General features: G+C 33.3%; 2 protein-coding genes and 1 long non-coding RNA gene across 7 annotated transcripts; 1 reads left to right on the top strand and 2 right to left on the bottom strand.

The window, feature by feature from the left end:
* Positions 1-1462: 1462 nt before the first annotated feature.
* LOC145009109 (uncharacterized) lies at positions 1463-3338 on the top strand. The gene is made up of 3 exons (XR_013663741.1): positions 1463-1515; positions 1770-1876; positions 3295-3338. It is a non-coding gene; the product is annotated as an uncharacterized LOC145009109 (long non-coding RNA).
* An 8393-nt stretch (positions 3339-11731) lies between these two features.
* LOC145011500 (2-oxoglutarate (2OG) and Fe(II)-dependent oxygenase superfamily protein) lies at positions 11732-13684 on the bottom strand. Its single transcript, XM_078970231.1, has 2 exons — positions 13355-13684; positions 11732-12887 (listed from the first exon to the last, which is right to left on the bottom strand). The coding sequence occupies exons 1-2, from the start codon at positions 13625-13627 to the stop codon at positions 11931-11933; spliced, it is 1230 nt and encodes a 409-aa protein (XP_078826357.1). The 5' UTR covers positions 13628-13684; the 3' UTR covers positions 11732-11930.
* Positions 13685-15433: 1749 nt separating this feature from the next.
* On the bottom strand, positions 15434-20998 carry LOC145009020 (serine/threonine-protein kinase Nek2-like). 5 transcript variants are annotated; one of them, XM_078967669.1, is made up of 15 exons: positions 20763-20998; positions 19821-19990; positions 19666-19732; positions 19450-19515; positions 19073-19119; positions 18950-18995; positions 18760-18840; positions 18622-18664; positions 18480-18529; positions 18318-18399; positions 17728-17777; positions 17469-17542; positions 17307-17358; positions 16368-16781; positions 15434-16141 (listed from the first exon to the last, which is right to left on the bottom strand). In XM_078967669.1, the coding sequence occupies exons 2-15, from the start codon at positions 19904-19906 to the stop codon at positions 15632-15634; spliced, it is 1668 nt and encodes a 555-aa protein (XP_078823795.1). In that variant the 5' UTR covers positions 19907-19990; positions 20763-20998; the 3' UTR covers positions 15434-15631. The 5 variants fall into 5 exon arrangements, with proteins under 5 accessions (XP_078823795.1, XP_078823796.1, XP_078823797.1 ...); XM_078967670.1 differs by having other exon boundaries at positions 19821-19965; XM_078967671.1 differs by having other exon boundaries at positions 19821-19942.
* Positions 20999-24762: the final 3764 nt, after the last annotated feature.

The raw sequence follows: 24762 nt of genomic DNA, 5'->3' as shown, positions 1-24762 counted from the left end.
TGAAGGATAAAGGGCGCGCTTTTGTGCGTGCCCTAAAATTAATGTCCAACAAAAAAAAATTAAAAACACGGAGGGCACTTATTTAAAAATGGGCGTCGTCTAGAAATGTAGCTTTATATTTTTTTAATGAAAGGCACGTTCTTTAATTTTGCAGTTGGGGGGAAACGAAAATCCCAAAAGTTTGAAAGGCCGCCATTGTTATCCTCTACCTTATTTCCTTTTTTCTTTTCTATCTCTCTTTATATCTCTCTCACTCTAATACCCAAAAAAACCCTAATTTCATCACCACTCCTCTTTTCTCCCGCAACAAAATCGCAATATCGCCAAAAATCTATGATCCCGTCTTTTGAACAGATCAAACCCACAGGGGTTCTCGATTTCTCTATGTTGATGTGTGGTGACACGAACAAAAAAAGAGTGTAGCGATTCTACCTTTCAATTTCATTTGTCGGATGCTTCAAATCGACTATTGTTTTGTCTCTCATAGGGGTTTCTTTATGCGTTCCCTTCACCCTCATTGATGTCGTTTTCCAAGGCCAGTCTGGATAATCAGCATCATCGGTAAGTGGATGCTTGCATTCTTAACTCCTCTCAACCTTACATCAGCCTCACGTGATAATGTGATTCACGAAACGACGTTGTTTGCTGATGAAAGTTGCCTTCTTGCTTGCTTCCGGTCAGCCTGACATCACATTGAGATGGAATACTTGGTGGTGGGTTTTCCTTGTGGTCGGTGGAGTTTCTCCCAATGATGCTTTCCACTCTTACATCCCCTTTAATCGACACCTCTTCTTCTTTGCTGCTTACTCACCCTAAATCAGGTAATACCGATACCGACCTAGCGGTGGGGTTTCCTTCTTGACGGTGGTGGAGTGTTTCCCCAAAGCTACTATGATTCATTTCATCTTTATATTCTATTTGATTAGGGGTTCTTGTTACTAACCAAACAGTAACCGGATGGGGAAGAAGCATCAGGGGAGGTATGAGGTAATCATAAAAAAGCGACTTCAAACTGTTACACTTTCTGCTCTTATTATTATACTAACCAAACATTATGAATTTGTTGTGCAGATAAAATCTTCCTATGGAATCTCAAGGAATCTTTTAATTAAATTCAAAGATGATACGATTGATCCACCTTAGCTCAGGTGCTTAGCTCAGAGTCTGCCATTAGTTCAGTGTTGGATATGTCAATTCGTTCACTCCCTGGTGATCATGGACTTCCTTTACAACAGGTTTGGCTATTGTTGTTTCTGTTTGACTTATTGACTTAATAATATATCTTGTGTTGTAATTTGTAAACCTATTTGCATTGATCAGGCTTTGCCAGATGTCCCACAGGGAATGGTGGATGTTTTAAACATGGGTGGAGAGCTATTTTCAAATTTAACTGCAGGGACACTTGAACAGATAACTTAAATGTTCCAAATGAGCAACTAAAAATCCCAAAATCTCCCCCTATGAATGATGAATTGAGAGTCTCAACTGGCTCAAGAACTCTTGAACCTGTTGCATGTAAGTAATATTGTTTCTTATTCTTTTACACTTTTTAAAACAATCTAATTTGGTTTAAATATTTGTTCAACGACTTTTTGCTTTTTCCCAAAAAAATTTCATTGTTGTTTCATTTTAGAGTATAACATTAACATATGCCCGAAAGATGCATCATTTTAGTTTGTGGAAAAACTAAAATGTTGTTGTTGCATAAATAACCATTTTACCCTTGTGTTATACCTTAAAAATTAAGTTGCCACAAACGTTTGCTGCAGCAGAAGGTGTGATTCGAGGAAGATCATACAACATTAGGCTTGATGACCAAGTTCTACTAAGATTCTCACCCACAAAACCTGAATCAACTTATTACTTTGGTGATATGGTAAAAATAAACCTTTGTAATTGTTTTTTGACTTAATTTAGATAGAATAGCTTACTGGGTTAAGCAAAAAACTTGGCTTAATGTATTTGGGCACTACTTGTTTAGCTATTTACATTTACCCCCCCCCCCCTCCTCCTTTTTTTTCCTCCAGACAACTCCTCTTATGTTCTCCCTTCATGGTGGCCTAAGAAGGTTTTACATTATTTTAACGATATTTTTCTTATAGTTGGATTTGAAAACTGAAGTCTAATAGCTTCTTAAGATCAAAACTAGTGTAAAACCTTCTTAGGTTAACATATTTGTTAGAGTTGAAATTTATTCACAATCAAAACAATTTGTAACTACTATGTCCGGTTAAAACTACTATTAATAGTATTTATGATTAAATTTCATGATCAATCTAAGTTGCTAATCTTATTGTAATTAAATATATTTTCATCTGTATTGTTATTTATAGAAAGTAAAATCTTATTTATAGCTGTTCTTAAATAAAGTCATCTGTTATTTACCATCATTTCTATATAGGCTAATATGTTCATTTACTCATTTTCCGATGGTTCATTCAGTATGGCACTTTATTCAGACATACATCATTACCCATTCAACCTATTTTCATTGTTAAAACTACTATTAATAGTATTTATGATTAAATTTCATGCTACTTTTTTTGGGTACAATTCTTTCTTTTTTTTGGTGGACTTATGGATTTGACTTGATGGCAGAAAGGAGATAGAACTCTGCCTCATGAACCAGTACAAACTATTGCCCCACCTCCCCTTGAAGTACAGTTGTAATAGGTGGCTTCCCCTGTTGTAGTTTTAACATGGTTAGCTTGAACCAATACAAGCTAACCATGATAGAGCTTCAGTTAGAAGCCCTGTGGAGTCCAATAACAAGGATCTTGAAGCTGTGACTATGTCTGCTGGAATGAACACCATTAAAAGAGAAGCGTATGAGGATAAAGCAACAACTAATGCACAAGCCACACCTACAATAAAGGAAACTCCATCGGTTCCTCCCCCTGCAAAAGAAGAGCAAAGAATTATTGCATTTCCTCCCAAACATGAACATGAGGTAAATGAGGGTGTAACGTACAAGGGTAAGGCAGTTTCATCAGGACTTGATGTTGTCCCTGAAACTGTCCAATCTAGATTGACTTCACAACCAGGGAACTTACCTCAAACAAAAGATCTGGACCCTTCCAGAAAGTACCATGGTCCACTGTTTGCTGGATTTGAATCTAGAGAGAAAAAGGATAAGGCCGGATCTTGTTTTGAGGTTACTTATATACCCCTGAATCAACTTATTACTTTGGTGATATGATAAAAAAAATAAATCTCAAACCATCTTATTTTCCTTAATCCATATCCTTTCTTTGGTTGAATTACTTATATACCCCTGTGGATTTCTGATCACAGATAGGTGGAACTCTTACCTTTTTCCACGAGGAAGAAACTAGAAGATGTCTTGAGGTACTAACATAACAAGTATAACTTGCATTTTTTGTTCCATTGACATCAGTACAATGGTATTTACGTCTTTTAACTCGTTTGGTTCATCTGTTCCAGCTTTCAGTATCCTTGGAGTTATCCGAGACTATAAGTCGTCGCTCTGCACATCCTTCTAGAAAATATTCCCTAACAATTACAAAGGTTTATCATATGATTCTTTTGGATTTTTTAATTTTATTTAACTTATCTGAATTTACATATACACATATCCCAACAACCATACACATTACATCTCCTTCATCCTTCTCTATTTGTTCTCATAATCAAATCAGGTTTGTTATCTCACTTTCAATAATAATGATTATAATAATAATTATTATATGGGTTATAATAATAATAATAATAATAATAATAATAATAATAATAATAATAATAACACATGGATGATATAATTTGTATTATTGGATTACAAAAATAACACCATTCCTGTTTACAGTGTGATGAATTGTCCAAGAAAGGAAGAACAATAATGCCAATTGAATTTCAGGTTCCATTTTGTATTATTGGATTACAAAAATAACACCATTCCGTTAAAGAGGTACTGTTTAGAATCTTGCATGTATATATGACTATATGTACTTCATACAAGTTTACATGATACTGTTCAATAAATATAGTTACTTTCTACTACTTTGTGATGTTTTTCCCCTGACACTTTAAATAACAAAGCAAGGAGAGCATTCTAAACATTCTGGAAACTTTAAAAGAATAGGGATATGGGTACACAGAATATTTTGGAAGTTTTAGTCATGTTTCTTGTAGATGACTTGGTCGTTCACTTTGCAACAAAGCCTCCATCACTTGGTATGTGTTGTTATCTTCTCTCTAGTCTTTACTTACACTGATTTTACTCAAAGTGGCATATTTCTATCTGTGCTTGTGCTTGATATAACAAGTGCTATTGGCTACTTGTTGTGCCTTTGAAGGGGTATGATTCTCATCACATCACTGAAGAACATCTAGATGGAAAACTAATATCACGTTCTGTTCTTCTTTGTGCCTTTGAAACTGCAGGAGATGCTGGAGCCCTTAGAGAACCTAAGGACAAACTGGAGAAGTGAGTTGAAGAGCTGACATGGAGATTAGACTTTGAAAAGCATTTTAGGGTATATTTTTTATATTTCTTGTATCTAATTAGCTTGTAAATTTTTGTTACAACTATTGATTTGTTTTATCTTTCCATGGAACGATTATTTGTATGACATTAAATTTTATATAACGGATTTTATTTTTAGTATATGATATTTTATTTTCTATTATGAGACATTAAATACAAATTTAATTTGAAAATTAGTAAATCTATAAATAATATTTTTTTAACATTTAAAATTATGATACGCAAAAATGTGTGTCATCTTCATTTATGACATGGCCTTTCTTGACTGGGGCTTTCTTGATACGCATTGCGTGTCATTAACACGCGCATCGTAAGGTTACGACACGCGAATGCGTGTCGTCTTCCTTTATGACAGGGCCTTCCTTGATACGCATTGCGTGTCGTAAACGTGCGTTGTAATTGCGCGTCGTAAATGAGCGTTGTAAATGCGCGTCGTCTACAGGGCCTTCCTTGACGCGCATTTGCGCGTCGTCTGAGCCTTTTACGACGCGCAATGAGCGTCGTAAAAGGCTGTTTTTCTAGTAGTGTATATATAATAATTAAAATTTTAATATTATAGAAGTATAAGGGTTGAATTTTAAACTTTTAAAACTCCAAAGATCTATTTGGAATTAAAGTATTAATGTGTGAGGCTTTACAAATTCCAATACTTGAGGGCAAGTATTGAAACTATTCAATACTTTTCATTTCATAACTTATGCGTTTTAATGGTCTATCAAAATGAAGACTCTTCATTTTATGTAACCTCTTATTCTTTAATGACACTTTTAAAGAAGTGGCTTTTGGTTATCCATAACTTGAGGACAAGTTATAGATTCCATCATTAGCCATTAAGATCAAGAATTATACTACAAGGAAATAACACATAATTCCTATGATGTTCTAAAAACTCATAAGAACATGAACATTCATATCAAAATTTCAAGAATCATATCAACACATATAAAACATGGAATTTTGACATTAGCCATTGTAAATGGATTAGCATAAACATTACACCTTCTAAAACAAGTTTTAAAACACCAAAACAATTTAGGGTAATGTTTCTAGTCCATTTCCAACAGCAAAACTCGAAAAACTGCATTTAGGGGCTCCTACTCGTCGAGTGCAAGAACCTACTCGACAAGTTGGATGAATTTACACATGGACTCGGCGAGTTCATGCTGCAGAGTGCAAATCTTTGAGCTTTTTCAACAAGTTTTCATCAAGTATCAAGAAAACAAGCCTAGGATCTGATACCACTGTTGGGTTTTGAGCATACTAACACTCCTATGGTGTACATGCAACCCTAGAAACCTTGGATCTATGTTTTCTCTGAAATACATGTAAATATGATTTCCAATGTCCACAACCTAACTAGCATGTTATGGGGTACTTGTAATACAAAACTTTAAGTATAATAACATACCTTTCTTAGGTGGTTGATTGCTTGGAGTTTTCAGCCTAGCGCCAATAGTGTGGATGCCTCAAGTGGTGTCACAAATCACCAAATCAAGTTGGAAGCTCTTGGGAGAATACGAACACTTATAGAAATTGGCTCACTCTTATGCTCACACACACTAGTGCCAATTCTAGAACCAAAGACTCCTTTATATAGTATGGAGAATTATGGTTAAACTCTAATACCCATGACTCTTCATTTACCTAGGATCCATGGGTTAAAAGCTCCATGGACTATCCATGGACTCCATATACTCTTAGCCCATCCTAAATAAATCTTAGCCCAATCCATATATATATATATATATATATATATATATATATATATATATATATATATATATATATATATATATATATAAACATGAGTCCATATTTAATTAGCTCCATTTTGATCACTAAATTAATTTTTGATCAATACTAATTAAATAATTATAATATCATATTAATATATTATAACTAATAATACATTAATATATCATAAACATGTTATTCTCAAAAGTATATTCATACAAGTTGTTAGGTGAAGTGCAACCCAAATGGACCATGTCGGGTCGGGTCAAGTTGATACCAAATATAGTTACGGATTTAGACACCTTATCCAACATAAGCCACTACAATAATGATATCAATTTCATACAAGGAGTCTTTCTAGGCTATCAGGCATCATAAATCAGGCAATTCTATCATACAATTCCTGAAGATCCCTAGCCTATCACTAGGATGCAGTTCTATTATAATCATCATAAGCAATAACAATGTGGGTAACTTGGGGTATATAATCTGCTTCAGCTGATAGTACACATTGCTTCCTTTTCTGTTTATCTTTTGAAAACAATTTTTGAAAGCAACTTTTGAAAACCAATTGGAAGTTATTATGGAAATTATTTTGAAAACTTTACAGATCCTTAGTTTGAGTCTGGATTCACAATAATGCTCGTCCAATTCTCTAAAACCAAAGCTCTGATACCAACTTGTAACATCCCAAAAATACATCAATTTTTTTTTAAAGAAAATCATTGGTTTCAGAAAAACCCAATCTCAAATCAGAATATCACAACACAAATGTTTCCCAAGATCAATATATCATAAATATCTAAATCATAACACTAAAGGATGTGTATGGTCATGCCTTCGCCTTGACACGATCATAAAAAGTACCTAAAACAAAACTTAAACCATAAGCATCACTTAATGAGTTTACCCAAAGTACCACACACAACCATACAAATAACAACATGCATACATGAGCCTTCAGCATGCCCGGACCGCCGCACCGGGCCTACAGTCTATCTGGACCGCTTTATGAGCCTCCAACATGACTGGACCACTACATCGAGCCTATAGCCTATCTGGACAGCTCTCCGGGCCTTCTGCCTAATTGGACCGCCTTGAAGGCCTTCAACCTATCCATACCGCCCTGGGTATCTTGGCCTTCAGCACAAAGCAGGGCCGCCTTAACCCAACCGATAATAACACATCAACAAATATCATAGCAATCAATAACCAACAAATATAGGTAGTCCTACAGATCTACCAATCTAACATATATCCAATAATTCAGGAAATCATACAAATCTACCACATGCTTAGCATAACATTTATTAATATATTAAGATAACAAATCCAATGGGATGGACTTGGTGGCTTTGACCCACAAGTACAGTGAGAAAAACTCATCTCTAAGTCTCAAAATTTTGTTGAACATGATACTGCTCTAAATGCCAGCTCTACCAATCACCTATTCATAAAATAGTGACTAATCTCAAATACGACTCAAAATACCCAAAATACCCTTAAGTCAAATCCGATCAAACCATGGTCGAAGTAAAAAATCAATCAATATGTGAAGGTCCACAATCCGCTAGTCATGTCGTGACCCCTAATGGTCACGTCATGACCTAATAAGCCAAAACAATCGAGGAATACCATCCTCACATGTGACACTATGGTGCTCACGTCGTGAGAATGCTCTGATCAGAAGTTCTTAATGAAACTCTTAATCCCTTTTTGGCCAAGCAACCAAATCCTCCATAGAGTCTTACTTGCTCTAGAACATCATAAAAATCTTGGCTTTTGGACAAACACTAGCTAGGGCGAAAAAGAGGAAAATGACACCAAATCTCATGCAAGAGTTTCAAAACTCAACCATACTCCAAATATATCATCTATACTACTCACGGGACACTGGAGATCCATAAAATTGGCAACATTATGGACTCCAACCACCATATCAACTTGAATACAAAAGGATAAAGCATAAAAACCTAGATCTAATCTTGTGGACTCAAAAAGAAATGAATTTGAAGCTCACAAAAGGTCCAGAAGGTGTGAGAATGCTTGATGGAGAGACTTGAATGCAGAAATGATGGACAAGATTCTCTTCTTCTTCTTCTTCTTCTTCTTCTTCTTATTCTTCTTTTTCTTCTTCTTCTTCTTCTCCTTGGATAGAATCACCACAAATAAACTCAAGATCAAATACTAGGATTTCAAAGGGGAGTGAAAATAGAGGTTGAAGGTGGGTAACCCTAGTACTCACTTCCTTTAAGTACAAAATAAAAACCCCCAAAATTAGGGTTTCTTCCCAGGCTTATCTCATGTCATGATCCATAAGTGCTCATATCGTGAGCCCATAGATATTGTGTGGTTGCGCTAACCTCCTTACGACGTGGCATACATATCTCACATCGTGAGTATGGTTAAACCTTTTAACTTTAAAATTTGACAATTGCTCACCTGAACTGAATGTTACATAGCTACTCATTTTCTAAGACTATTCCAATTGGAGGTTGATAGAGATTGCATCCTTGCTAATTGTATATGTGATGGTCCATGGATTTGAAATGGAGGCAGCCAATTAGAAGTGGTATTGAAATGACCTAATATATGGAATTGAAGAATTGCTTATTGGAGGTTCATATGAACGAGAATATGGATTGATGGATATGGGGGATTGGAGAGGATGGTAGTTTCAATGTGAGTGCCACAAGAAGATGGATTGACAAGATTATTCTTCCTAATTCTGGTATGGAAACTAAATGGAATGCTTTTGTTCCTAGAAAGGTTAATATATTGATTTGGCATGTTTTGAGAGGTAGAGTTTCAGCTAATTATAATCTTTCGAAATTGGGTGTTGAAGTTGCTTTCATCATGTGTCCTTTATGTGAGTTGGAGGTTGAAAATTTTGATCATCTCTTTCTTAAATTCGAGGTAGCTGCCAAAACGTGGAATGTAATGTTTAAATGGTCGGATATTTTTCCTTTTCAAGTGGGTACGGTTAATGATTTCTTTTTTGGGTATTGAGCAAATGCATGTCGTGCTAAAGTAAAAAAAGTGTGGTCGATGTGATTTTTTTGCACGAGAATCTAGTATATATGGAGATTCAGGAATAACAATTTTTTTTTTCAGGAGGCACTCTCAAACAAAGCAATATTATTGGTTCCATCTGTCAATTCTCTTTTATTTGGTATGCTAATAGAAATACAAAATGTAATATAGATAGACTTAGTTGGTTTAAAAACCCCTTGAACTTTTTGTAATTTCGCTTTTTGCTAGTTTGGTTTTCTTTTTGCGTTATATATAGTTGTATATTTCAATAAAAAAGATAAAAACATATATATGAAATTTGATGATAAATCTCTCCAATCCAATAGCAATTGTTACATCATTTTGGATTTTGGTGTCGGCAACTAGTAAACCACCAAATTTGGTGTTTACAATTTATTTGCTCCATATTTGGTGTTAAAACTTTTTTCTTTCTAGTTGAATCCGTAGGTTTAAATGTTATGTATTTTTAGTTTATTTAGTTACATAATGATTATTTGTTTCTTTGTAATATACTGTTTATTTGCCCCATATTTGGTGTTCAACTTTCGTTTTTCGTTGAATCCTTATGTTTAAATGTTATGCATTTTTAGTTTATTTAAGGGTTTTTATCATAAAAGCCCCCAATTTTACACAAAAAAACCGGTTATGCCCAAAGTTGTTTTTTTTTTTTTTTTTTTTGCCACAGATGCCTCAAATACCGGATAATTGGTTCGATTTTGCCCTTTACCTTGGTTTTACCTTCTGGGGCCAGTCACATTTGTCATAAAAGCCCTTATATTTACTTATCACCTCCAGCACCACACTTTTCCACCACTACCGCCCTTTGCTACCAACACCACCATCAGCCACACACAAACCACCACCATTACCACCACTATCGTCCATCATCCACCATCCCCACCACATCGATCATCAAAATCAATATCCTTTCTCTCTCTCTCTCTCTCTCTCTCTCTCTCTCTCCCATCTTCTGATCGAAAACAAATCATTGATCTACATACCAATTTCCGATTTCTAGTTGAGCAGGTGTTATGAAAGACGATGGATTACAAAATCAGCCCATCCCCTTCTTTTTAACTAGTTGCAAGTTATTAATAGAAAGAACAACAATGGTGATGGTGAAGGTGGGTGCTTGGTGATGAAGAACCCAGATGTGAAAAACCCCATCTGGATCGACAATCATCCCTTTTCACCTTTTCAGAACCAACGGATACCACCCACACAAACACCATCTAGCACTGATAAGCACATTTGAACACCAAAAACAAAAATTGCAACATAAAAATCTAAAAAACCATTAACACATATAAACAACATTACCATCACCTTAGTCCACCATCGATTAAGAGAAAAAGAAGGGGATTGATACTTCAATTTTGAAGTCAGTTTCTTTCTGAGAAGAGTGCACACATAGAAAGCAATAAAGAAACATTTAACTTGTTAATCGACCTAAGGGGTGAAACTCAATTCTTCTATTCAATTTGAGGGAAAAAAGGGAGAAGGAAGCTATGAATCTTGGTGAGTGTGGATCAATAATACAAAGCAAGAGAAAAGAGACATGCAAATCATAGGGACTAATCTCAATTCTAGCACCCTTGTGTGTTTGATAATCTTAATGAATTAAGAACACAAGTTCTCTTCTTCATTGATGAATTAATTTGCAGGTCCAAATCAATGTGTGTGTTCCTCTGTATCGCATACGATGCTTGGAGGCGGAGGTCTTACTAGGTGAGTGAAGATCGATAATACAAAGCAAGAGAAGAGAGTGAGAGAGCTGTGAAATCAGAAGAGGAAGAAGAACCTTCAAACGATTTTGGAGAGTGAGAGAGCTGCAATTTTTTTCTTGTTTCTTTGGATCCCGTCAATCGAAGCAGTTGATGGTGGTGAAGGGAAAATCAAAGATGGTGGTGGAGGCAAAGAGGGTTTGAGAAAACGACCAGGTGGGCTACCGGCCATAGAAGGTAAAATCAAGGTAAATAGCAAAATCGAACCAATTATCCGGTATTTGAGACATCTGTGGCAAAAAAAAAAAAACGACTTTGGACATAACTGGTTTTTTTGTGTAAAATTGAGGGCTTTTATGACAAAAACCCTTTATTTAATTACATAATGGTTATTTGTTTCTTTGTGATATTGTAGTACAAAATTAAGCGGACATCAATATATTATGTATATCAAATTTAATTTTTTTATGTTTCAAACTCATTTGAAAATTCAATACTTCGTTTTATATTAAACGTAGTTCTTCAATTTCTATGCTTTGAATCTTATTATATACGAATAATTTATTTTTATTATATCTAATCTAATAATATAACGTACAAAGTTACTATAATAATAAAAAAACTGGATCCAATTTGTAAATATACTAATAAATATAAGGATTATTGTATATCTATATTTAGGTGTTAAAATTGGTGTAATTAGTTTGGATTTATACTAAAAATCACACCATTTGGGTGTAAAAATGTTGTAATGGATTGGACTAAATAGCTTTCAGAGTTGCATTAACAAAACTCATTGTGTCAATCATCTTCCACCATTGTAGATGATTTCCAATGATTACGAAAATCAAATCAAACAACTTTCATAGTTTTAGCGATTCAACACATTGTTATCAACATGTTAATTAGGCAAAGCCAATCATCTTTCCACCATTCTATCTATTCTTCGACTGCACTCCACTGCTTCCATAATATTGCTTTGTTGTTTCTCTTGAGAATTCTGCAAATGTCATTCCATCTTTCAATCGATCACAAAGTGGTGGAACTAATTTTCCAACATCCAAACTTGGATTTTGAATCCGATTATCCTCATTACATATTCTTGAATACCCATCATTCAAACTCAAATGTTCCACAGAAAAATCATAAACAGAAAGCTTCATGTTCCATGAAGGTTGCAAGAACACAACAAATGTCTCCCTGCTCATGTTTTCCAAATTTTTAGGTCTACAAACAGAGTGAAGAGTTGCACGAAGTTTCCCCTTTGACAATATATCACCTGATTCCCCTACTTGAACAATAAAACTCCCAACAGGTGCCTTCACCATTACAACACTGTTCTTATTCGGATCAAAAATTTGCAAATACGTATGTCCACTAGGGGAAGGGCATTCTTGTCCATCATATGATTGGGAAGATTCATTAGATATAAACATTGGAGCTGTCAAAACAGTGAACACACCATAATCATAATGCCACTGCTGCCATAAATCAGAGTGATTACTATTGGTTTTTTTGAGTGTCTTGTTTTGGGTTTGTTTGGTATTTGAAGCTTGTAGAATAAGGTTATCTTGAAATGAATGGTAGTGAATAAGACGCCCTTTAGCAGAGCATGATTCTAGTAAGCTTTGCTCTAGCTCATGTCCACCAATGAACTTGTCACACACCCTTGCTACTTGAATGCCTAGATCCATCATGCAATTTCCTAGCTCTTTGAATATGTTCCCAAGATTTTTGAATTCATTCAGACTCTCAAGATCTGAACTGTGACCTGTAGTCTCTGAATGATTTAAGGTCATGTCTAGGTCTTGGTTGTATTTTAATTGCATAGCGAAAGGGGAAACTGTTCTATCTATGTTCTTCAGTGGAACATCACTCCCTAACCCATGATCCTGCAGACATGCCTCCAATAACTCAGGTTTTTGAAAGAAATCGTATCATTCTGTTACAATTTAGGGGGTGTTTGGATGTGCAATCTCAGAAGTGATATATTGCGAACTTCAAAAGTTTGAATGATATGATTTAGAAGTGAAAGTGATTTATTGCAAACTTCAAGAATTTGAATGATATAGCTTAGATCTGACGAGAGTCAGGTAGTTTATATTTAATTGTTAAAATCAGAATCGTAATCCAAATAGATAAACATTAGATACCTGATCGCTGGCAGCACATCCAAACACCCCTTTGTGAACATAATATGTAAGCAATAACTCTCTTTCTATATTCAAAACTAGCTGATCAATCCAACTAAAAAAGATCAAAACTCAGAAGCTAGTTCACTTGGTTCAGGCATTTCATCAAACAGGTAAGCAATATCTCTCGAATCAACAACTTATTTTTGTGTTATCAAACGCATTACCTTGAGTACGTGTTTGCGATCTTCATTGTTAAGAAGAGCAAGCTTTCGAGCCATTGGAAGCAGTGTTTGGCGGAGAGCGGAAGCATTGGGGATTCCGGTGACGGCAAGAAGACCAGGACCCGACGGGCCTAGGTTTTTCATGACCGTGGTCATCACTGATTCCAAATATGAGGTGTTTTCGGAAGTTGTTGGTAACCGGTGATCTGAAGAAGACAATGCCATAAGATCAGAGTAATGGAGATCATAGAGTTCCAGGGTTTGACCATCTTCCATTATTGTTAAGGTTTTGGCGGGCGAGAGATTAGCTTCAACAGTCAACTGAACGCTTCGTTTGGGGTTATTAGATTAGGGGGATCGACTTTACATTTCATATGACTATATTTTATTTTTTCTTAGATTGCATTTATAAAATTCAATTAAAAGATATAAAAATCAGTTTATATTATATATTTAAGAATTAAAATTTTTTCTTTTTCCCAAGTCCAATAATCATGGAACTCCAAATGTATTGAAGATTGGTGACATTGTAAAATTTAGTATATTAAATGACAAATAGATATGTCATCTTATTCAAATTTCTTATTAAATTCATCTAGATATTTTAAAGAAAATGGTTGATAGAAATTGAAAAGTAATAATATAGTTTGTTCCAGTCTTTTGACTTGTTTATTATTATTATTGTTATTATTATTATTATGTAATAAAAGAATTATAATCAGAATAAAATAAGAATTAAACACAAAAATATTAATAACAAACTTTAGATATATAAATTTACTTACATATTGTGATTATTGTTACGGTTAATGTAACAAAATAATTATCAATAATTTTAAGGCTAATGCTATATTTTTCAATTCCATCTCTTCTATATGATTTTTTTGTTTTTTGTTGTTGTTTTTTTTCCCTATTTTATTTTTTATTGTTTTTAATTCTTATTTATTATTATTATTATTATTATAAATTTCGACAAACGTATAAAATTTGGATGATATTATAAATTTGGATAGCATAATACGTTATTATATATGCAATAACTTTCAAAGTAGGTTACGACTGTTTAAAAATTAAATTGAGATTAAAATTAGATTGAACTTGTACTAACCGGTTTAGACGAGCTTCTTGGTTCTATTTAGGCATTTACTATTTATTATACCAAATGCAAGTGTTGGCTGTGATGTTTCCACAGTACTTGCAACCCTTTTTATTTTTAAGATTTATTGTTTTTACCTCTTAATTTTTCATAATTTTTTTATAAAATGATATTTTCTATTTTTTTATTTTTTAAAATGTTATTTTCAACTTCATTATTTTACAAATTCATTCTATCTTATAAAATGATATTTTTCATCCTTCAACTTTGTATACTTTGAATTTTATAAAATATTATTTTTATTTTCTAAATTTTGTATTTATCTTTGTATTATATATAATCTGATTTTATTTAATAATTTCTATATCAAGGGAATAACTTTTTTTTTTTTTTAACTTTTTACATATTATTTATTTTTATTCAAGTCGTGGTGGATGTTTCCATTGGGAATTTGCTATCACTCTACTTTGTAAAATAATAATTTTCTATCATTCATCTTTTAAAATACTTTATAAAATGATATTCTCTACATCTTTATTTTTTAAATGTTATTTTGACTCATTTCATTTAAAATTTATAAAACATCACTTTTATTCTTTTATTTTTTAAATTTTCATATTTATTCTTCATAATATTTATAATTTGGTTTTCTTTAATAATTTTCGTTTCTTAACTTAATAAAAAACTAATTTAATCTATTTATATATATATGTGGGTATATATATAATCTTATTTTTCTATAATTACGGCCCCTCATCTTTGCACAATTTTACTTCGACTCCTTGGGATTTAAACTTTCCGTATATTTGTTACATGTTTGTTAAATATTTCGAATATGTTTTACGCATGCAACCCCTCGTTTATTTTCACAACCGATGGCAGTCAAACACCACGTTATTCCTAATTTTGGTCATATTCTTCTTAATCTTTTATGGTTCCTGGTCCGGTAATCAGATTTCTAACAATTAATTTTTCAGATGTACACAAAAAAGAAAAAGAAAAGTATTATGTGATTCGTAAATCAAATCATCTTAGAAGATAGAACTCACAGATCATCTCAAACTTGAAACAATCCCCTTCTATCTCTCACATACTTACAATTCACAAGATCATCAAATCACGAGCAAGCAGTTCACGGATACTTACAATTGGAATTGCACTCTTGAAATCAAACTCCAAATACCCTAAAAATTCCCAGCAACACCACCACCACTTTCCTTGAAGCTTTTAGACAACCAAATAGCGGTTTCTCTCGGAGACACCTTCTCAGGTCCAAACGGCTTCAACAAAACCGCTAGTTCTTCGATACGTTCTTGCTGCATCAACTGCGCACTAAACTCCAACAACCCTTCTAACGCCTCTGCTCGTTGCTGATACGACGACGTGTCAAACCTACGCGGACCATCCCCCGTCGTTACGGTTTTTGTGTGGGTTTGGTCAATGGTTTTGACCGAGCAATGGTCGGCTGTAACGGATTGGTCCCTGCTGTTGATGTAAGTACCGGAAGAACATACCGATGAGGTTAGGATCAGGCGTTCTTCCGTTGAGACTAACGGCATCTCCGTCATCTTGTTGATAAGCGGATCGTTGACCGATACATCTGGAGACTCAATACTAGAAAGACATTTGTTGGATTTCGGGTCAGATATCTTACTTCGCGGTGGTTTTCTGGCTGGAGTTCTTGATTCCGGGAGCTGATAATCAAACACAATTAAAGTTACCACAGAGTTGAATATTAGGGATTAAATGTAAGAAACTAGCAACCTACTCTGCTTTTGTTTATTTGTTTATTATCGCATCTGTTATTTCTTTTCTAATAAGGAGTCCAGTTAACCATTAGATGCCATTTGTTTAATGAGATTGAAAGTGAGTCTACATAGGTCTGAGTCCAATGCAGATAGTTTAATATTATGGACATACCAATTGATGATCAGAACCACCTCTGGTTATATTTGGCAAGGAAGATTGTCTTCTAGGAGTAGCATTAGCTTTTACAGGTGTGGATCTTGGGGTTTTGGTAACACTTGGTGTCTTAACAACTGGTTTCTTTTCATGGATGCCACGAGTTGATAGCTTTCTAGTAAATGATGTTGACAAATCATGTTCAGATACGCTAGGATTTAAGGCACGATCACTGCTGAAAGATTGGCTTTGTGATGTGTGAGTATGAGAGTGAACCATTTTAGGTTGAGGTTCAATGAATGTTGTTTTCTTTTCATATGTATAATCAGTCCAATGGACTGGATATGTACGATGGTGTCTTGGGGGGTTCAACTTTAGATTAAGATTATGTACGTATGGTTGTAGATGTGAATGTCTGAGCAAATCTGCAGCCTGGAAATGAGTAAAAAAATAATTTTAATTTCCAAAGTATACACTTTTTTTAATGTTTTTTCACACAACCAAATGAATTTAAATAGTGCAAGACTAAGAGGTTTTTTCTTTCCTTTTCTTTTTTCTGTTAAGTTTTATATGAGCAAAGTCACTGAATCCACAATGATGTTTGTACGGATAAATTATTGCATACATAAAGTCTGTTTTTTCTCTAGGCTGAATATCTGTCTTAATAAGATTAGATGATCATTTTATGATTTTATTCTTCACAAGATTCATCAATTTTAATGTGAGAGGAGTTGGGACTTGGGAGAAAGAAAAAAAAGGGCAATTAGGTAAATGGTTAGCATCTTAATTCATTAAGCCAGGTCTTCCATTAAGTGTTTAACCCATTAACAATAGTAAGTCAAAAAGAAAAAACACCCAAGTTTAATATCTTTAAAATTATTTTATAGCAGTGTACAATGAATTAAGCTCCAAAAAACAAACTGATAAAAGGGTAAAAAGAGGAGCAAGTTTGCATACACTTGGTCTTGTTTCTGGGTTTTTCCGCAGCATGCTCTTAACAAGCCCACGACTAGAAAACAACAAAAAAATAAAATGTCAGATAAATAAATCCTTTAAATTTTAAGTTTTTAGAAGCTCATAAATATATTTAAAAAAGAAAAAAGAAAAAAAGAAACTCACAATGCACCCGAGTACATGGTTGGAAGTGGGGCGACTATAGATTTGTTTATCTTGTTGATTAAAGCTTGCATATCCTGCTCAGAAATGAGATTTAAAACCAAACAATTAGTTATAATCCAGGGTATTTTAGACATTTGGTTACTAGTCAAACTTATGTTTAAAAGTAAGTGCTAAGTCAAAGTCAAACATTGCAATTTCACGGAATGAAGGGAGAAAGGAATAAGGAGTAAAAGTTCATTAAAACAAAAGATAGACTTACAAAAGCTTTGAAGGCAGGCTTGAAAGCCATCATTTCATATATACAACATCCTGCATGTAATGAGTGCATTATCTAGTTAGGATGGAATCAGGGAAGGAATAGAATGGTTCATTCCATAGGAATGTGATTCCTTCTATTTTGTTAATTTGTATACCTTAGTCAGAAGTGTTTTTGTTTATTCTATAGCCCATTTTTGTTTATGTAATTTTTCTAATCAAAATTATAATTGTATTTTAAAATATAACGAAAAAAATGTTATTTTTATTATAACTTATTTTGGTTTAATGAGTTTTTATTTATGTATAGAAAAACTCATTAACTATAATTAATTAATGATAATATATAGAATAGAGTTAAAACTATGTGTTGTATTTACATATGATATAAAAGGTTCATATGAAAATTCATTCCATTCCTATATGCCAGCCAAACATGATCATGGAATGTAATGACTCATTCCATTATCTTGCTTATTCCAACACTTGTCAATTCCATTCCTTTTTCATTTCATTTCATTCTATTCCATCCAACCAAACAGACCCTAAAAACTAAAATGAAAATGAATCCAATAAAAAAAATATGCGAATTACCTAAAGACCAGATATCTGACTTAGAACCATAAGGTATATCTGCAAGAAGCTCAGGACACATGTAGCTAGGAGTACCCACAACCTGAAATTAAAACACATGTGAGCAAAACTTGGCCTTTAGTAAAACAACCTTCAAATAGACCATTATAGCAATATACTTACAGAGGATGCAAGATCATCAGAAGTCAACATTTTAGCAAGACCAAAATCACCTGAAAATGACAAAAAAAACTAATGCTAATTAAAACTATGAAGTGCATGTGCAGGATTTCATGGTTTTAAAGACAAAACAGTCGACCATTACCAAGTCGGATTTCTTGATCTCTAGTTAAGAATATATTTGAACACTGAAATATAAATGGAATTATCAAGTTACAACATATTCTGATTTTCAAATAACTCCAGCAGAATATGTAGAAATAATTCAGAAAAATGTTTTAACCTTAACATCTCTATGGAGGATATGATTAACGTGCAAGTAATCAAGGGCCACTAGGAGTTGAACTAGCCATTTGCAGAGTTTCTGCATATTTAAACAAGATAACATGAAGCAAAAGTGTAATATATTATTAAACCATGTGTTTGATTTTCCTTTTCATGCAACTATAACTGTGTACAAACATTGGGTTCACCTCTTCAGGGAAATGAGTTCCATTGGCTCTTTTGATTGCTTCAGTCCTACATGAACAAATCATTGTAAACATCAACAACAATCTTATTAATAAAGTAATAAATTGATAAACAACATAGCTTACATGTCACCTCCTTCGCAATGAGCTATAATAATACACACATAACAACCCTGAAACACAGAAAGCTTCAGAATTCTAGATGGTTGTGAGGGCATAATGGCCATAAAAAATAATTTATAAGACTTCCCTTTCCATGATGTCTCATGGAAATTGCAAAATCTGTGTTTTGGCCTTTTTTTTTATGTTACGATTACCTATTTACCCTCATGATCATTACAATGGGAAATGATGATATTTATTTAGGTTCACACAAGATTCTTCTATTTATATATATTTGAGAAATAGTTGAATAGTTTCCTTAAACCATGTGTAGTAAGATGTTGCAATTTTCATGAGACTGAGAAGATTCATAATCCAATTGATATTACAAGAACCTATACCTTTTCTACCCATGAATCTTTGTATTCTACTATAAAAGGATTTTGTACTTTGGAAATAAGCTCCATCTGCACAAAAGAGAACCAGATAAGTTCCATAATTTGGATTATAGTGATGCTGTTTTCCAAAAGGTTAACCTCACATGCACCATTAGGACAACACATTATTATATGAATCATGTGTGTATTACTTATTAAATATATGAAAGGAATAGAAACCTCCAGAAGGGCAGATTTACGGGTTCTATCAGACTGTCTGGCAAGTCGGATTTTCTTCAAAACATACCTGAAAGTGTAGGGTTTTCATCAATCGAATTGACCTAGATCAATGCCATATATGTGAAAGATTTAAACAATAGACATAAAAGCCTCACATTTTCTTTTCACGTTTATGCCTCACAAGTAGAGCAGAAGCAAAGGAACCCTTCCCAATCTGCTCTAATATTTCGTAGTTCTCCATCTGATGAACCCCAACAGTCTCTTATATTCCAATCTGCTTTATTTGCATGAATTTCAGTCCTTGTTTGCAACCATTATAACATGCCTCAAAAGTGTCAAAATCAATTGTAAATGAGACCAATTTAGAGCATGTACGTACGTATCATGTCTAAATAATACATGTTTTCAAAAATATTACAAGCAAAAGTACTTTCAAAGCTGTTCTTATACAAATACAAATTCAGATTGCAACAAGTGACATGGGAACATAGAGTGGTTTAGTGACATTTTACTTGCAATAAATGAACACTACAACTAGAATATGACTCTTCTTGTTGTAGGTTCTTTATCAATACCAACCTTACATCCAATCTCATGACAGGGACTTGCCTTTAGAGTGATAATGATTTTTTATTAAAGTTGATGTAACAAAACTAAATATCGAAATGTAAGATTACCTATGGTTTTACTCAAGTTATCTTCGGATTCTTCAATCGCATAATCACTTTAAACATTTCAAATGCAAACACCCCCTAAATACGCCAATTTAATTAGGCACCCTCCTATGGAATGGCCTGTTTTCTTAATAAACTGTATGATTATCAATTTAAAACATAGTAATATGATTAAAAAAAAATCGACCGTTTCTCCTACCTCTTGATCTTACAATTGAAACATCAAATCAAAATATAATACTAATTCAATGAATTATCAGTAAAGTGATCGATGAACAACAAATTGAGAATCAATTAGAGAAAACCTAAAGCGCAATTATTAAAATTCACAGAATAAACCAGGATGATCGATCAATGTATGTAGCTTAGAGACCAAAATCAGGCGAAATGTAGAAAGAGAGATGCAAGGAGATAGTGTAGTACCTTGTATCGAAGATGAAGCAAAGTCATGAAAACCGGATTTCCATTAAAAAGAAGCAAACAGAGAAACTGTTTAAATTAACAAACAATTTTTTTACAGAAATGTACAGAGAAATGAAGAAACTGTTGTATATTGATTTGACTGAGCATTTGAATTAAAATAAGGATAACGGGTTGAAGGTGTCATAGACGGAGGGAACAAGAAGAAGAGAAGGGGGCGGCAAAAGAATTGAAAAGAAAGCAAAGCAAAAGCAAAAATAACGTGAATTTAAATACTAGAAATGGAATACGTGCTCTCAATGTTTCTTTTTGTGAAAGAGGCGATCAACTTTCATCACGGATTGTTTTAAAAACACTATTGGTTGGATACTCATTTTTGTCATTTATTAAATTCGTTAAATTATCTTTAAATGTCACAGATAATATAAATATTTTTTTATGTAAACTTATTGGTTATATATATATATATATATATATATATATATATATATATATATATATATATATATATATATATATATATATATATATATATATATATATCTGAATCCAAAACTCAAATCGTCTTTATAAGTCATTATGTAATTTAGATTTGCAAATATGAACATTGATTTTCAGAAAGAGCAAATATCATATTAGCGCATCGAACTTATTGTGTTTGTTTTAAAATATCACTCAACTTTTTTTGTGCATTACGGAAATGAACTCTCATTTTCCCGTTTTAAAATATCATTATGTGACACGACTTGACTTGACCAGAATGATCAAAATGTATGTCTTGACCTGACCACATAGAATGATCCTTCAACATCCCTTACACGTTCAACTGCAAATGGTTCCGATTGCCATCAGGGGTATCCGCCAAATGAAGATGGCCTCGATCTCTCCTAGCTTCTTTATATATATATATATATATATATATATATATATATATATATATATATATATATATATATATATATATATATATATATATATATTATGGAAATGATTCTTAGCAATAGTAAACTGACGGATTTTTTTAACAAAAATGGTCCCTCAACTATATTTGGGTATTTTGTGTCAATATCCAGATTTTGATAATATCTTTTTCGCTTTTAGGTTTTTACCACAAATCTTTGGTGTATTTAATACTTTTCGCCCTTAAATTCAAAAGTTTTATATTTTTGCGTTTTCATTAATTTTTTCTACTTTTTGGTTTTTGCCACAAAACTTTAGCGAGTTTGACACTTTTAGTCCTTATAGTCAAAAGTTTTACATTTTTGATGTTTTTGCCACAAATCTTTTATGAATTTGACATTTTTCGTCCTTGTACTAAAAACTTTTACATTTTGACATTAAAATAAAATCTCCTTTTGAATTTTGTCACAATATTTTCCTAACTTTGGCAACTTTAACATTATTGCCACAACATTTTTGAATTTTCGCCAGCAGTGTACATTCTTTTGGTTGTACACTTTTGAAATCTAATTTTAGGGTTGTCGACTTTCTCCCCTATTTGTGGTGATTTACAATTTCAGCACATATCTTTTAAAGTTTACCGATTTTTCCCAGATTACCCCAAAAGTTGCGTAGTCGCGACCTCTTTACTAGTTACAATAGTGGAGACTTGTCTGAATACGACCACTAACCAAGAAACCAGATTCATTGATCGATATTTCGTTACCCATCTTCATGTTAAACGGGTATTGCTCTTTGTCGTTCGCTTCATCGTTAATTATCTGCCAATTTCTACTTTGTTTAATCGGATCAACTGTTGAGATGAGTAATCAATTGCTCTTGTATATAATTGTTCCTTAATTCCATGGTTAACCCTATAATGATTTGAAGATTTTAGGTTTGATTGTTTTCGATTAAATTTTAACTATCTGATTTGTAGGATAGCTCCACTTTGACTTCAAATCTAGTACTTAGTTATGCAAAATTGATATCGATTTAGAAATTATATTAGTAACAGGCGGTGGATGTATTATTTCCAAATTATTCGTTTGATTTTTCTATAAATTTGTTCAGGAGATAATGGATTCAGGAGAATGTAAGCCTAGGTGGGTTATATGATCTTGCAGGTGACACCAAATGGTGGTTACACCGTCAACCTAAAGAAAATCGCACCTCTTTTTGGGAACCATCATGAGAAACCATGGAAATGGAAGACAAATATGAAAAAATCAAGGAATTTGAAGCAGAGAAAAAGAGTCAAGATGAACAGAGCAAGGTTGATCTTTTGGAAGCAACTTTCCATTCTCAAGCACAAGGGAAGCGGAAAAAGCTACACAAAAAGCAAACAATGAAAAAGAAGACATGATCAGTCGGTTTATGAAGCAAGCTTCACATCTATTTGCTTACAAGTAATGGTTTTGTATATTGCAACTCGAAGCGACTAGGTACAATAAGTATCATCAGCAAAGGGTTTGGTGTTCTGTTTTTTTTTCTTTTGGATATGGTGTTCACTATTTTTGGAGTGGCGTTAAAGAAGAGATGTATTTAAAGGGTACTAGTTCCGATTGATTGAAAGATTTGGGTATAAGAAACTGAAATGAGGCTACAATGAGATTAAAACTGGTTATAATGAGTTAAGTGATTTTTTAAACAGGTTAAACGAGAGTTCATTCCTTTAATGTACAAAAAAAAGTTGGATGACCTTTTAAAACAAACACGATAAGTTCAATGGGCTAATATGAAATTTTCCCTTTCATAAAAGAAACAATATCATTGGTTATAATAACATCATCAACATACAAAATAATTTTCCCTACTATAGAAAAACAAAAAAAAAAATATAAAGATTATAATTAGATAGACTTTTTAAACTAATTAAATAAAATACAATGTTGTATAGAAAAAAAAATAAAAGTAGTGTTGCTAGAAATAAGTAAATATATGATATTTGATTAAAAAAAACTACAACAGCAACAAAGTTGACTTCATTTTGACCTAGGTTTTCCAATTAAGGCACGTTGGGGGTGGGGGTGGGAGCAATCTCACTGGGAATAGGTATAGAATGGAGGATGATGGATGGGTTTGGCGAATTGGGTAGCGATTTCAGATGAACGAAGACGAAGTCAATCAAAATGGGGGCTATAAGAGTGAAACGAGTAGACCAATCCAAAATACCTAAATGTGTGATGCTGATAGAGTTGCTTCGTCTTTCTAATAAAAAAAATTCACTATCACTTGGATTCTAGAGCTTTATGGAAGTGGTGTATGTTGCATGGAAAAGTCGTTAACATGTATATAACACAAAAACAATTCAAGGCACGACGATGTTGGGTTTCATTTCATTCATTGGATTGTTGAATGAAATTGATTTTTCTAAAAAAAACTTTATGGATTGATCAGTTTCACCTGTTTGTATCGTTGGCAAGATTTAAACATGATAACCCTAACTCGACAGGGAAAGTGGAGGGTGCAAAGAATAATTCTAATTATAATTATAATCATGGGGCTGGTCCTTCATTTTATTCCAATGTAGTAAAAGGGGAGATGTTAAATACCATGCAATTTATCCCTCCTACACCTATGAAAAAGATAGTTCTTAAATATAAAGACTTGTTGGTGGAGGATGTTGGGTTTTAAGTATTATAACACTCCTATGGTGCACATACAATCCTAATGCTTTGGATCTTAGTTTTCTCTAGTTATACATGCAACATAAAAATATCCAAAACATGAAACCTATCTAGCATACAAATTTGGTACATGAATCATAAAACTAGTTAGAAGAATACCTCTTATTTGTAGCTTGTAGTTGGCTTTTCAAGAGCTTAGCACCTCAAGTGTGATGCCTCAAAGAAGTCACAAACACCATGAACAAATGGAGGACTTTGAGTAAGAGAGGCTAGAACCACCAAAATCAACTAGGGTTCTCTTAGAACCATTGGGGTTGTGAATTTGGAGCCAATGGGTTACTTTTATAATGTGGAATTCCTAGGGTTTCAACTTGTAAACCTTAATTCATTCCTTGGGCCTTTAATCCAATAATCCATATGATAAACCTTATGGA

This window comes from Lactuca saligna, chromosome 8, assembly GCF_052625555.1.
Source record: "Lactuca saligna cultivar CGN05327 chromosome 8, ASM5262555v1, whole genome shotgun sequence".
Classification (NCBI taxonomy): domain Eukaryota; kingdom Viridiplantae; phylum Streptophyta; class Magnoliopsida; order Asterales; family Asteraceae; genus Lactuca; species Lactuca saligna.
This window is presented reverse-complemented; position numbering and strand designations above follow the sequence as displayed.

Coding starts and splice junctions, on each gene's coding strand:
- LOC145009020 (XM_078967669.1), bottom strand. CDS start 19,906: ATGGAGAACTACGAAATATTAGAGCAGATTGGGAAGGGTTCCTTTGCT. Junction 19,516..19,665: donor GTAAATCTGCCCTTCTGGAG/GTTTCTATTCCT, acceptor TCTTTTGTGCAG/ATGGAGCTTATTTCCAAAGT. Junction 17,543..17,727: donor AGCCTGCCTTCAAAGCTTTT/GTAAGTCTATCT, acceptor ATTTCTGAGCAG/GATATGCAAGCTTTAATCAA.
- LOC145011500 (XM_078970231.1), bottom strand. CDS start 13,627: ATGGAAGATGGTCAAACCCTGGAACTCTATGATCTCCATTACTCTGAT. Junction 12,888..13,354: donor ATCGCAAACACGTACTCAAG/GTAATGCGTTTG, acceptor GCATGTCTGCAG/GATCATGGGTTAGGGAGTGA.